The sequence below is a fragment of the Somniosus microcephalus genome, chromosome 8 (assembly GCF_052327205.1).
Source record: "Somniosus microcephalus isolate GS21.2 chromosome 8, FLI_Smic_1.0, whole genome shotgun sequence".
Lineage (NCBI taxonomy): Eukaryota > Metazoa > Chordata > Chondrichthyes > Squaliformes > Somniosidae > Somniosus > Somniosus microcephalus.
Window position 1 is genome coordinate 242,959,299 of NC_140994.1, and position 15,570 is coordinate 242,974,868.

At 51.8% G+C, this 15,570-nt stretch overlaps 1 protein-coding gene across 2 annotated transcripts in view; it reads right to left on the reverse strand.

Moving 5' to 3' along the window:
* LOC147114221 (E3 ubiquitin/ISG15 ligase TRIM25-like) overlaps positions 1-14,862 on the reverse strand; it is a 71,967-nt gene extending 57,105 nt beyond the window's left edge. Inside the window, exon 1 of one of the 2 annotated variants that reach the window (XM_085995886.1) lies at positions 14,231-14,862. In XM_085995886.1, the coding sequence (XP_085852012.1) occupies positions 14,231-14,788 (558 nt within the window). In that variant the 5' untranslated portion in view covers positions 14,789-14,862. The remainder of the gene's footprint in view (positions 1-14,230) is intronic. The other variant, XM_085995887.1, reaches the window with a different exon arrangement.
* Between the last annotated feature and the right edge of the window lie 708 nt (positions 14,863-15,570).

The window sequence follows — 15,570 nt, forward strand, 5'->3', positions numbered from 1 at the left end:
ATCTCCATATTTCCCACCATTAATTTCCCGGTCTCATCCTCTAAGGGACCAACATTTACTTTAGCCACCCTTTTTCTTTTTATATAACTGTAAAAACTCTTACTATCTGTTTTTATATTTTTTGCTAATTTACTTTCATAATCTATCTTCCCTTTCTTAATCAATCTTTTTGTTATTTTTTGCTGTCTTTTAAAGTTTTCCCAATCCTCTATACTCCCACTAGATTTGGCTACCTTATATGCCCTTGTTTTTAGTCGAATACTATCCTTAATTTCTTTACTTAGCCACGGATGGCTGTCTTTTCTTTTACACCCTTTTCTTCTCAGTGGAATATATATTTTTTGGAAGTTGTAAAATAACTCCTTAAATGTACACCACTGATCATGTATCGTCTTACCCTTTAATCTATTTTCCCAATCCACTCTACTCAATTCCGCTCTCATACTTTCATAGTCTCCTTTATTCAAGCTTAGCACGCTTGTTTGAGATCCAACCTTCTCACCCTCTAACTGAATATGGAATTCAACCATGTTATGGTCACTCATTCCAAGGGGATCCTTTACTAGGACATTTTTAATTAATCCCGTCTCGTTACACAGGACCAGATCTAAGGTTGCTTGCCCCCTGGTCGGTTCAGTTACATACTGCTCAAGAAACCCATCCCTAATACACTCAATGAACTCATCCTCAAGGCAGCCCTGCCCAATTTGATTTGTCCAATTAATATGATAGTTAAAATCCCCCATAATTATAGATGTTCCCTTATTACAAGCCTCAACTATTTCTTGATTGATGCTCCATCCAACAGAGTTGCCACTGTTCGGAGGCCTATAGACTACGCCCACCAGTGTTTTTTTCCCCTTATTATTCCTTACCTCCACCCAAACTGTTTCATTATCCTGATCTTTTGACCCAATATAATTTCTCTGTATTACAGCGATTCCTTCCTTCATTAACATAGCCACCCCACATCCCCTTCCTTCCTGCCTGTCCTTCCTGATCGTTAAATAACCTGGTATGTTAAATTCCCAGGCATTGTCACCCTACAGCCATGTTTCTGTAATGGCCACAAGATCATACCAATATGTAGTTATTTGTGCCATTAACTCGTTTATTTTGTTACGAATGCTACGTGCATTCAGATAGAGAACTTTCAAATATGTTTTGTGACACTTAGTTCCTGCTTTTGCCCTTTTTATTACTTTACCTTTTACTCCATACCCTCTGCCCCTTCCTGACACGCTCTGGTTTTAAATGACCTTCTCTGTTGTCATTTTTATTATTTGCTCTCTAGGAACCTCCCCCCCACTAGTTAGTTTAAAGCCCTCTCTATTGGCGGAAGGGTCGAGAACCAGAGGACACAGATTTAAGGTGATTGGCAAAAGAACCAAAGGCGACAAAAGAAAAAACTTTTTTATGCAACGAGTGGTTAGTATCAGGAATGCACTGCCTGAAAGGGTGGTGGAGGCCGACTCAATCACGGCTCTCGAGGTGGGACTGAACAGGACCGGACACAATACTCGAGGTGGGACTGACCAGAACTGGACACAGAACTCGAGGTGGGACTGACCAGAACTGGACACAGTACTCGAGGTGGGACTGACCAGAACTGGACACAGTACTCGAGGTGGGACTGACCAGAACTGGACACAGTACTCGAGGTGGGACTGACCAGAACTGGACACAGTACTCAAGGTGGGACTGACCAGAACTGGACACAGTACTCGAGGTGGGACTGACCAGAACTGGACACAGTACTCGAGGTGGGACTGACCAGGACCGGACACAGTACTCGAGGTGGGTCTGACCAGAACTGGACACAGTACTCGAGGTGGGACTGACCAGAACTGGACACAGTACTCGAGGTGGGACTGACCAGAACTGGACAGAGTACTCGAGGTGGGACTGACCAGAACTGGACACAGTACTCGAGGTGGGACTGACCAGAACTGGACACAGTACTCGAGGTGGGACTGACCAGAACTGGACACAGTACTCGAGGTGGGACTGACCAGGACTGGACACAGTACTCGAGGTGGGACTGACCAGAACTGGACACAGTACTCGAGGTGGGACTGACCAGGACCGGACACAGTACTCGAGGTGGGACTGACCAGAACTGGACACAGTACTCGAGGTGGGACTGACCAGAACTGGACACAGTACTCGAGGTGGGACTGAACAGGACCGGACACAGTACTCGAGGTGCGACTGACCAGAACTGGACACAGTACTCGAGGTGGGACTGACCAGAACTGGACACAGTACTCGAGGTGGGACTGACCAGAGCTGGACACAGTACTCGAGGTGGGACTGACCAGAACTGGACACAGTACTCGAGGTGGGACTGACCAGAACTGGACACAGTACTCGAGGTGCGACTGACCAGAACTGGACACAGTACTCGAGGTGGGACTGACCAGAACTGGACACAGTACTCGAGGTGGGACTGACCAGGACCGGACACAGTACTCGAGGTGGGACTGACCAGAACTGGACACAGTACTCGAGGTGGGACTGACCAGAACTGGACACAGTACTCGAGGTGGGACTGACCAGAACTGGACACAGTACTCGAGGTGGGACTGACCAGAACTGGACACAGTACTCGAGGTGGGACTGACCAGAACTGGACACAGTACTCGAGGTGGGACTGACCAGAACTGGACACAGTACTCGAGGTGGGACTGAACAGGACCAGACACAGTACTCGAGGTGGGACTGACCAGAACTAGACACAATACTCGAGGTGCGACTGACCAGAACTGGACACAGTACTCGAGGTGGGACTGACCAGAACTGGACACAGTACTCGAGGTGGGACTGACCAGAACTGGACACAGTACTCGAGGTGGGACTGAACAGGACCGGACACAGTACTTGATGTGCCTCAATAAATCCGAGACTCGATGTTAGCGAAACAAAACAAGGCTTTTATTGACTTAAAAGGTAACACACAGGAGAGAGGTGTCTTCCATCCAGAGCTCTGCCGTACTGGATGTGCTGCAGGCTGGGCCAGCTTACATAGGGGCCAGGTATGGGCGGAGCCCTACACATAGTACAATACAATGGTGAGGAAACGGAACAGAGGTAAGGGAAATGAAACTGAAACCAACCACAGTCACAGGCAGTGATGAATGGAATATTTCATCGCATTCACCCCTTCTATAGATTTAGTCTGTTCGGGGGTTTGATAGTCCTCTGCGACCGACGTGGCTGTTGTGGTGCCGCGGGTGTCGGCTGGGTGTCCCCGGTGGCCTCCTGGGTCTCTGCCGGGGGTGCCGCCAGGGTTGTTGAAGGGGTAGTTGGTGAGGGTGCCGTTGGTCGATGTTCTTCCGGAGGTGATGAAAGAATAGTGGGTGCGTAAGAGTTGCTGTGATCGTTGTTGCTGCTATTGTCGTGGTTGTTGTCGTTACCGGCTGGGGCGACGTCTTTTATGGACACGGTGTCCTCCCTTCCGTCGGCGTGCCGGACATACGCATATTGGGGGTTGGCGTGGAGTCGGTGCACTGGCTCCACGAGAGGGTCCGTCTTGTGGCCCCTCACATGCCTTCGCACGAATACCAGACCTGGGGTGGAGAGCCATGAAGGCATGGATATGCCTGAGGTGGATTTCCGGGGAAAGACAAACATTCGTTCATGAGGCGTGGCATTAGTGGCAGTACACAACAGCGACCGTATCGAATGGAGCACATCTGGGAGGACTTCCTGCCAGCGGCAGATAGGGAGGCCCTTGGTCCTTAGGGCTAGAGTGACTGCTTTCCATACTGTCCCGTTCTCTCGCTCCACTTGACCGTTACCCCGGGGGTTGTAGCTGGTGGTACGGCTCGTGGCGATTCCCCCTGGACAGCATGTACTGGCGTAGCTCTTCACTCATGAAGGACGCCCCCCTATCCGTATGGATGTAGCTCGGCATACCGAACAGGCAGAACAGGCTGTTGAGGCATTTAATGACCGTGGCGCTGGTCATGTCTGGGCAGGGGAAGGCGAATGGGAACCGGGAGTATTCGTCCACAATGTTCAGGAAGTAAACATTGCGGTCGACGGACGGGAGGGGGCCCTTGAAATCTAAGCTGAGCCGCTCAAAGGGCCGTGTAGCTTTGATTAAGTGGGCTCTATCCGGGCGGTAGAACCGAGGCTTGCACTCAGCGCAAGTGCGGCAGTTCCTGGTCAGAGACCGAACTTCCTCAATCGAATAGGGTAAGTTGCGGGACTTTATGAAGTGGAACAGCCGCGTGACCCCTGGGTGGCAGAGGTTGTTGTGGAGGGTCTATAGCCGATCCCCGGTGGCGCTGGCACACATCCCTCGTGAGAGGGCATCAGGGGATTCATTAAGGGCCCCTGGCCGGTAAATGATGTCATACTCGAAGGTGGAGAGCTCGATCCGCCACCTAAGAATCTTATCATTTTTGATCTTCCCCCTCTGTTTATTATTGAACATAAATGCTACCGACCGCTGGTCGGCAAGTAGGGTGAAGCGTTTGCCGGCTAGGTAGTGGCGCCAGTGGCACACTGCCTCCACGATGGCTTGGGCCTCCTTTTCCACGGAGGAGTGTCTGATCTCGGGCCCTTGGAGGGTCCTCGAGAAGAAAGCTACGGGCCGCCCCGCCTGGTTGAGGGTGGCCGCCAAGGCAAAGTCAGACGCATCACTTTCCACTTGAAATGGAGTGTTCTCGTCCACTGCCTGTAGCGTGGCCCGCTCAATATCCTGCTTAATGCTTTTGAAGGCGGCGTGGGCCTCAGCAGAGAGCGGAAAAGAGGATGCTTTCAAGAGGGGGCGGGCTTTGTCGGAGTAGTTGGGGACCCATTGGGAATAATAAGAAAATAACCCCAGGCACCTTTTCAGGGCTTTGGGAGTGTTGGGCAGGGGCAGCTCCCGTAGGGGGCGCAATCGGTCGGGGTCTGGTCCGATTTCCCCATTCTCCACCACGCTGCCTAGTATGCAGAGGCGCGTGGTGTTGAAAACGCACTTGTCCTCGTTGTAGGTGAGGTTGAGTTTTTGTGCGGTTTTCAGGAACCTCTCGAGGTTCGAGTCGTGATCCTACTGGTTGTGACCGCAGATGGTGACGTTGTCGAGGTAGGGGAAGGTTGCCTGCAAGTGGTGGTCATCGACCATGCGGTCCATCTCCCTCTGGAAGACCGAGACCCCATTCGCCACCCCAAAGGGGACTCTGAGGAATTGGTAGAGGCGTCCGTTCGTCTCGAAGGCGGTGTACGGGCGGTCCTCTGGTCTGATAGGGAGCTGGTGGTACGCTGACTTGAGGTCGATGGTGGAGAACACCCGGTATTGGGTGATTTGGTTCACCATTTCTGATATGCGGGGTAGCGGGTAGGCGTCTAGTTGGGTGTACCTGTTGATCGTTTGGCTATAGTCGATCACCATCCGTTTCTTCTCGCTACCCCTTACCACTACCACTTGGGTGCGCCACGGGCTGTTGCTGCGTTCAATAATGCGCTCTTTCAGGAGCCTGTCTACCTCGGTTGCGATAAACCGCCTGTCCTCCCAGCTGTACCTCCTGCTTTTGGTCGCTATTGGCCGGCAGTTAGGGGTAAGGTTCGCGAATAGCGAAGGCGGCTTTACCTTCAGGGTAGCCAGACCGCACACTGTGAGGGGCGGCTGGGACCCACCGTACTTGAGCGTGATGCTTTGATGGTTGCACTGGAATTCTAGGCCCAAGATCACGCTCGCACATAGATTCTTCATGATTAATACTTTAAAATTATCGTATACAGTTCCGTTAACGGACAATTGTACCGTGCAGTAACCCATGATGGTCGATGTCTGGGTTTTATCAGCCATAGAGATGGTACCCCGAGTAGGGACCACCTTTAGGGAGAGTTGTGCTAGTTCAGGGTGGATAAAACTCTCCGTGCTTCCACTGTCAATTAAACATTTAACCCTGCACCCGTTTACCTCGATGTCCACCATTGATTTGGATAGCGGGTGCGGCCTGGTCTGGTCCACTGTGACCGATTCCACTGTAGGGCCCTGATCGAGACAAGATGGAGTCCACGCTGTCTGCTCATAAGATGGTGGACCCCACGCGGTCGGGCAAGATGGCGTCCAAGATGGCCGCTCCCATGGCGCACACGCGGCGGTGGCGGGTTTTCCGGCGGGGTTCCCTCTGCACACCTTCCCGAAGTGCCCCTTCTTACCGCACTTAAAGCAGGTGGTGCCTTTCGCCGGGCACAGGTTTCTGGTGTGCTTTGGCTGCCCGCAGAAGTAGCAGTTGGGTCCCCGACGCGTCGCGGCTGTCGTAGGGCTTCTGGGGGGAGAGCGGGGCCCTGACGGTGTCGGGCTGCCGGGCGGGGAAGGTGCCTTCCAAGATGGCGGCGCCCTTGGTGCGCACGTGGCGGCGTGGACGGCGCGGGCTGAAGAGTAGGCGTCCGAGTTTCTCTGGGCCACATCCAGGGATCGCGCTGTGTCCGCAGCCTGTTTCAGGTCCAATCCCGTTTTTTCCAGCAGTCTCTGCCGGATGTAAGTGGAGCTGAGGCCTGTGATAAAGGCATCGCGAACAAGCTCGTCAGTGTACACTGCGGCTGTTACATCTTGGCACTTGCAGTCTTTGCCAAGCGTTTTCAGGGTGCCTAGGAACTCCTCCACCGATTCCCCAGGTCGCTGTGTGCGAGTAGCGAGCAGATGCCTAGCATACACCTCATTCGTCGGCTGCTGGTAATGCGCCTTTAAGATGTCGCAGGCGGCCGGGTACGTGTCGGCATCTTGGATGAGGGGGTAAACCCGGTGGCTTACCCAATTCCGCAGAATTCCGAGTTTCATACTCGCAGCGTCCGTAGCGCCTTTGACGGCTGCGGAATTGTCCAGGAAGAATTCCATACACATAAACCAGTGTCCGAAGCGTGCCGATGCGTCCGAAGCATGCTGGTCCAAATCCAAACGTTCGGGTTTCAAGAGTTGATCCATTGTGTTGAAAATTAAGTCAATAAAAATGATGTGCCTCAATAAATCCGAGACTCGATGTTAGCGAAACAAAACAAGGCTTTTATTGACTTAGTAGGTAACACACAGGAGAGAGGTATCTTCCATCCAGAGCTCTGCCATACTGGATGTGCTGCAGGCTGGGCCAGCTTACATAGGGGCCAGGTATGGGCGGAGCCCTACACATAGTACAATACAATGGGCCAGGTATGGGCGGAGCCCTACACATAGTACAATACAATGGTGAGGAAACGGAACAGAGGTAAGGGAAATGAAACTGAAACCAACCACAGTCCCAGGCAGTGAAGAATGGAATATTTCATCACAGTACTCGAGGTGGGTCTGACCAGAACTGGACACAGTACTCGGGGTGGGATTGACCAGAACTGGACACAATACTCGAGGTGGGATTGACCAGAACTGGACACAGTACTCGAGGTGGGACTGACCAGAACTGGACACAATACTCGAGGTGGGACTGACCAGAAATGGACACAGTACTCGAGGTGGGATTGACCAGAACTGGACACAGTACTCGAGGTGGGACTGACCAGAACTGGACTCAGTACTCGAGGTGGGATTGACCAGAACTGGACACAGTACTGGAGGTGGGACTGACCAGAAATGGACACAGTACTCAAGGTGGGATTGACCAGAACTGGACACAGTACTCGAGGTGGGACTGAACAGGACCGGACACAGTACTCGAGGTGGAACTGACCAGAACTGGACACAGTACTCGAGGTGGGACTGACCAGAACTGGACACAGTACTCGAGGTGGGACTGACCAGAACTGGACACAGTACTCGAGGTGGGACTGACCAGAACTGGACACAGTACTCGAGGTGGGACTGACCAGAACTGGGCACAGTACTCGAGGTGGGACTGACCAGAACTGGACACAGTACTTGAGGTGGGACTGACCAGAGCTGGACACAGTACTCGAGGTGGGACTGACCAGAGCTGGACACAGTACTCGAGTTGGGACTGACCAGACCCGGACACAGTACTCGAGGTGGGACTGACCAGAACTGGGCACAATACTCGAGGTGGGACTGACCAGAACTGGACACAGTACTCGAGGTGGGACTGACCAGAACTGGACACAGTACTCGAGGTGGGACTGACCATAACTGGACACAGTACTCGAGGTGGGACTGACCAGAGCTGGACACAGTACTCGAGGTGGGACTGACCAGAGCTGGACACAGTACTCGAGGTGGGACTGACCAGAGCTGGACACAGTACTCGAGTTGGGACTGACCAGACCCGGACACAGTACTCGAGGTGGGACTGACCAGAACTGGACACAATACTCGAGGTGGGACTGACCAGAACTGGACACAGTACTCGAGGTGGGACTGACCAGAACTGGACTCAACACTCGAGGTGGGACTGACCATAACTGGACACAGTACTCGAGGTGGGACTGACCAGAACTTGACACAGTACTCGAGGTGGGACTGACCAGAACGGGACACAGCACTCGAGGTGGGACTGACCAGAACTGGACACAGTACTCGAGGTGGGACTGACCAGAACTGGACACAGTACTCGAGGAGGGTCTGACCAGAGCTGGACACAGTACTCGAGGTGGGACTGACCAGAACTGGACACATTACTCGAGGTGGGTCTGACCAGAGCTGGACGCAGTACTCAAGGTGGGTCTGACCAGAACTGGACACAGTACTCGAGGTGGGACTGACCAGAACTGGACACAGTACTCAAGGTGTGTCTGACCAGAACTGGACACATTACTCGAGGTGGGACTGACCAGAACTGGACACAGTACTGGAGGTGGGACTGACCAGAACTGGACACAGTACTGGAGGTGCGACTGACCAGAACTGGACACAGTACTCGAGGTGGGACTGACCAGAACTGGACACAGTACTCGAGGTGGGACTGACCAGAACTGGACACAGTACTCGAGGTGGGACTGACCAGAACTGGACACAGTACTCGAGGTGGGACTGACCAGAACTGGACACAGGACTCGAGGTTGGTCTGACCAGAACTGGACACAGTACTTGACGTTGGACTGACCAGAACTGGACGTAGTACGCTGTGCATGGCTGCTAACCACCTCCTGAATTTCGCCCGGGCGCTAACGAGAGGCTTCATTTTGTTGTGGGTAGTGAAGTGTCAACCACGTTGCTGTGTGTCCGGAGTCACATATAGGCCAGACCGGGTACGGACGGCAGATTTCCTTCCCTAAAAGACATTGGTGAACCAGTTGGATTTTTACGACTATCCGATAGCTTTTTATTCCCGATTTATTTATTGAAATTCAAATTCACAAACTGCCATGGTGGGATTTGGACCACATCTCGGGATTATAAGTCCAGGCATCTGGATTACTGGTCCAGTAACATAATCACTATCCTACCGTCCCCATTGGCTGCGGGCTTGACATTAAGAATGCTACGAATGTTTAACAAGCTGCAGCTTTCCTTTTGTTTGAAAGTCTCTCTTAACAATGTGTCTGTGTGATGTTTGTTTGTGGTGTCAGCTCCGCCCTCTTTTCCCTTCATTGAGCGAAAAGCAGTTTAACCCTCTGTCGTCTTGTCCATCATGTTGGGAGTATTTCAAGCATTTTGATCAATGTCTTTTCTCTAAGCATAGGCTTTCTTCAGTTTGTTCATTGCTTTCTCTGTGTGTGTACACACGCGGGTATTAGTTTTGAGATATTAAGTCCTTCTGTTTTGAATTCAAAAATTCAGTGGTAGCGCCCCCAGCAGGAGGTGGTGTTCTACTGGAAAGTGCTCCCCCTCCTGCTCGGGGAGCCACGACTGAATTTCACGGCGCTACGTGTAGCAGCGCCATGCATTGCGGCTCGTAGCACCGCGTCATTGTTCGCCTCCCCCCTGATTAAAGGGGAGGGGCCTAGCGCTGTGCGCACCGGGGCCCTGCTGGACCACCGGGGAGCAGGGTGGGTGAAAACAGCCCGGCACTCAAGAGGAGCGATCGCGGCCGGCACCCCGAGAAACAAAGGGAAAGGGGGCAGGTGCTGGCAGTCGGCCAAAATACAAATGGCCGCCCGACACTTGGCCTTTAAGTAGCATCACCACCACTGCAGAACCGCCCCCTGATCCTGTCGGACATATCATCCGGGGCGCTGCGTACGGCGATGACGTAATTACCGGCGGTGCAGCGTCGCTTGGCGCTACCGGCTACCGCCGCCGCTAACCACCCGCTGAATTTCGCGGGAGGCATTTTCGGTGCCGGGACCGGGCGCTAACGAGCGGCGCAAACCAGCCCACTTTTCCCCCCAAAGAGTTTTTCTACAAAAGAAGATAAAATGCAGCTTTGAAGAATCCCAAGTTCCAGTTGCAGGACGAGGTCGGGTTGTCCATCAATTGGAACTTCTTCAAAGCACTTTGTTTGAATTGGATTTCAGCTCAAAACTGCTCTTGCTTTCTGCAGTTTAAATGAGATGAACCAACTGAAAAGCTGCCTTTCCTGACAAGACTGTGTTTAAAGTTAATCCAGAATTGAATTGTATCAGGATCTTTGTGCAGGTTTTGACGGCACTGAGACTTTTGGAGTTTGGTTCCTTTTCTCTGGGCGATGTTTTGAACTTCAGGTGAAAGCTGTGTTACACAAGCTGCGCCAGTCTGACCATATCTGGCTCCGCCTCCTTATAAACACACAAAGCACTTAACCCCTTCCGCTGACAGCTGCTTTAATTCACCAAGCAACAACTTTCACATTGCTGAATGGAAACAGATTTTGGGCTTTGTTAAATTTGAAGTTTCTTAATTTGAGTGGATATTTCCCCAGGGTGACAGAAGGAAATCATGAATTGATGAATTAACCCCTTGGACTCTCTAGAAGAGCCACAGTGGATTTTCTGTTTTTCGGGACTGCGAGTGTTAATGGTGCAGGATTACCGAGAGTAGCCTTGACATAAAAATGGTTTCACAGAGTTACGAAGCGACCTCTGCTGTAAAAGTGTTGGTGCCGGCGGAGATCCAGCAGTGTTTAGAGTTCCAGACCTCATCTGCAGATATCAGCAGACATCAAATGTCACAGCGTGGTGACGATTTGGACTAAGACTTTGCCTCTCAAAGGCTCGGCTTCAACCCATTCATGGCCATTTTATGATTTGACCTGGCCATCTCACGTGGCCTCGCTACTCCCATCGTGTCAATGACAGATAAGGCCATCTCTGACCACTTCCTCGTATCGCTCTCCACCCACATCCGCCTTCCACCCCTGTCTCCTCCCCCCCGCAACTCTACTTCCTTCTGTGTCCGCCCCTTGAAAAAACTCTCTCCCATCTCACTTACAACTGCACTTCCAAAATCCCTACTGTCCAGCCTTTGGCCCTCCATTCACCATGTTATTTCTGCAGCTACCGATCTGTTTAATCACACCCTCACCACCCCCTTTGATGCCCGAGTCCCTATTAAAACCATTACTATCTCTCTCACCCTGGTCGTTCCCCCAGTACGGCCCTCATCACCGCTCCCTTAAGTCCAAGGGACGCAGACTTGAACAGATATGGCGGACAACTGCCTTAGGATTCACTGCCAGATCTGGCTGGAACACATAAAGCACTATCGGGAATAACAACAGAAAATGCTGGAAAAACTCAGCAGGTCAGGCAACATCCGTGGAGAGAAATTTGAGTTGACGTTTCGGGTCAAACCCTTCTTCAAAACTGGAAAGAGTTTTTCCAGCATTTTCTGTTGTTATTTCGGATTTCCAACATCTACAGTATTTTGCTATCGTAAAGCACCATCGGGTCCTGCTCTCATCTGAAAAAACTGCTCCCTATTCCAGGATTATTTTTTATTTTGGAATGCAAAGATAACGCCCAGCTTCTTTTCTCTGCTGCAAACTGTCTTCTTAAACCCCTCTTCCCGTCTCCTCCACACTCAACTCCAATAACAAGTGCGAGGAGCTCATGAACATCTTTGTCTCTAAGATTGAGACCATCCAATCAGCTGCCTCTGCCACTTCCCTTCCTTCTCCTAGAAAACCAGGCCAAACTTTGTCTAAGGTTCCCCCCTGCCCGAGCCCTGAACTCACATCTTTCTGCAGTTCCTCTCCGATCGCCCCTCCTGACGTCGCCGACCTCATCTTGCCCATGAGACCCACTTTCTGCTCCCTCGACTCTATCCCTACTAAACTGCTGACCACCCACCTTCCTTTTCTGGCTCCCATGTTAGCTGATATTGTTAACAGTTCTCTCTCAGGTAATGTCCCCCTCTCCTTCAAATCTGCCGTCATCACCCCTCTCCTCAAAACATCAACCCTTGACCCCTCCGTCCTTGCAAAACTACCTCCCCATCTCCAACCTCCCTTTCCTCTTCAAAGTCGTGGAACGTGCTGTCGCCTCCCAAAACCGTGCCCATCATTCCCGGAACTCCATGTTTGAATCTCTCCAATCAGGTTCCTCCTCCTGCCCCAGTACCGAAACGGTTCTTATCAAATTCACGAATGTCATCCTCTGAGACTGTGACAAAGGTAAACTTCTACGCTGTGTTTACGGCCGCGGCGGAGCAAATTAAAGGGCAGGTGCCGGGCGGACTTTTATTTTGGGCCGCCTGCCAGCACCTGCCCCCTCTCGCCTCCTCCTGCGGGGTGCCGGCCGCGATCGGTCAGCCCGACACGCCTCTTGAGTGCCGGGCTCTTTTGCCGATACCCCGCTGCCCGGTGGTCCAGCAGGGCCCCGGTGTGCGCTGCGCTCGGCCCCTCCCCTTTAATCAGGGGAGCGAGGCCTACGGTACCGCCTCGCTATGTGCCAACGCTCGTGGCGCTGTTACACGTGGCGCCGCGATACTGAATGGGAGCCCCCAGAGGGAGGAGTAGTGCTTCCAGTAGCCCCGCCTCCTGCTGGGGGCTGTTACCATTCCATTTCCGGAGCGGGGGCGATAACTTTTTTGAGGGGCTAAAATTAATGACCCGGCGAAGTTAGTGCTCCAAAGGGGGCGCCACCCAATTGTTCCCCCATTATTCTATAAATTAAATCATTTAGTGAGATTGTAGCACTGATTTAGACAACAATTATGGATATTTTATGCTTGCAACCTAAACAATCACTGCTGTCAGATATTAACCAAGAGCCTATAGTCCCTCTTTCAGATATATTTCCGCAGTTGACCCATGACCTTATTGCTCGCTGGCATGTTGGGCAGCGTCGTGCCCCTCGGTGAAACTCTCTCCTCCACCATCTCACTCTCTCTGCCCTCACTCTCTCTCCCGCCATCTCTCTCTCCCACCATCTCTCTCTCCCCTGCCCGCTCTCTCTCCCCGCCCCCCCCCTCAAATCTCCCCCCTGTGCTCCGAGCCCACCCAACTCTCTCTCCGCTGTGCTCTGAGCCCACCCCACAAGCCCTGATCTTTGATTCCCTGTCCCCACCGTTCCCCGGCTCCTGCCTTGTCCCGCAGGATTTCCCGCCCGGCAGCGCTCAGCCTCTCCGTGTGGCTCCGCTGCCGGGAGGGAAACAGAGTCAAACAATTCTAATGAGGTCGTGCTGTTAAATTCGGCTGGACCCCCGTGTTCCCGGAATTTCCGTGTTTCCCGGCCACTGACAGGCCCCCTGCTCCCTCCCTGCCTTCCCGTGAATCTCGGGGCCTCGGTGTCTGGGCCCTGAGCAGAAATATTGCCTTCTGTGTCTCTCAGTAAAGAGGCTCCTGCCCTGTATAAACTGAGTGAGCTCACACACACCGGCTTCTTTTCACAGTGACACACCATGTGCTGCATTTTCACAGCGACTCAGCTCCTCCATTTCCAGCAATCAGCCGCGGGGAAAGGGAGACAGACTCCGACACACCAGCATTTCTCAAACAGCAATTCCCTCTTGTTGTGAGGAACAGTTTCTCCACCCAGCCCCTGAGTCTCCCCCTGTGGGTGTCCCTCACTCCCCCACCGGTGATGGTCCTCTCCCTGCTGCTCAGAGGGCAGAATCCCCCAGCGTTACACAGGGCCACAACATGCTCTGCTCTCCAGCCCTATGCCATGGAGTGCCAGTTCTCACAGGTGCCCACACAGTGAATTACTGAGCTCTTCAGTGCCCTCCCCAGGAGGGGCTGAGTGTGGGTGAGGGGCAGTCACCCGGGGCCACTCTCACACCCCTCCCAGTGCCCACCCTGCTCTCAGACAGACTGTAAGAGAAAGGGGAGGGAGCAAATCTGACTGACAGAAAACAAACACCCAGACCCAGGGCAACAAAAAATACTGGGCTAAAGCAGCACTGTCTGCAATCAGATCCAATTAGTGTTGGTCATTAACAGGAAAACTCTCCCTCACTGTATTTAATATCGGAAATTGTGTCACTCACCTTAATTGCAGTTTGTGCCTGATCTAGGCTCAGCAGTTTGTGGGATTGATGTTTCCCTGTTATACAGGATCCACACACACACTCTGCATCATCTTTACAGTAGTACTCTAGAATCTTCTTATGGTCAACACACTGTCTGTCTGTGAGGTCAGTCACAGGCTCGATTAGGGTGTGTCCACTGAAGGCCTTGTTCCGTAAATGTGGTTTTAAATGGAGGGAGCAAAGAGATATTTCACATTTCAGACACGTCTTCACAGCTGAGGTTGGACAATCATCACAGAAATCACACATGACACGGGCTGAATCAGCAGCAGGCTGTGAGCGGCTGTATTTTTCCACTATATTACACAGCGTGAAGTTTCTCTCCAGACTGGGCCTGGGGTTGAATTTCCGGCGACACTGAGGACAATCAACCCCTCCTGGGCCTGCTGTCTGGGCCCAAACTCCCTCAATACATTTCAAACAGAAACTGTGTTGACACGGTAATCCCACAGGATCCTGGTACACGTGGAGACACACAGCACAGGTTAATTCAGCCTCTAAAGCTCCGGGCTCCATTGTTACAGCACCTGAAGAGTTTTCACACAGCACCGGAGAGAGCGAGGAACCAGAGCAGGAAATGAAATTCTTATAAACACTCGGTGCAGGGAGTGACAATGTTAGTTTCACTTTCATGACTCACTTTGGCTGAAGATTAACTCTTTCAGGCCTGCAGCAGCAGTTCAGAACCAAAATCAGAAAAACAAGATTGCAATTTTACAATATAGAGCCAGAATACAGCAAGCTGGGCTCAGGAAACACAGACCCAAAACTAATCAGCTCAGACCAGACCCAAAATAGTTCAACAAACAAATTAAAACTGATATAAAGAAGAAAAATAACCTTTACAAACCCTGCAGAGAGGAAGGGGAAGGAGCTCTCTGGGTGGAATAGAAAAATATACAGAAAAAGTTAGAGGTTCATCAGAGGGGCAAAGAGAGATGGGAAAAAGCAAAGCAGCAGAGGCTACAAGTCTCAGTAAACTCAACACGAAACATGTCCAATCAACGCAGAGCTGCAACAACAAAGACAAAATAATTTTGGACTAAAAATCCTGAACAGGAGAATCCAGTCACAGGAACTCATGATAAAACTCCACAGACTCTGGTCAGTCACACCTCGAGGACTGTGTCCAATGCTGGTCAGTCCCACCTCGAGTGTAGCGGGGACTGTTGTTAAACCAGTTAACTGTAGTGTAATTAGTGGGATTGATTGATTTAATTGAAATTCAATTAAGTAAAGGGTAAGTCATGGCAGGAGAGCCCGGCCCCATTGTATGCTCCTCCTGCAGTATGTGGGAA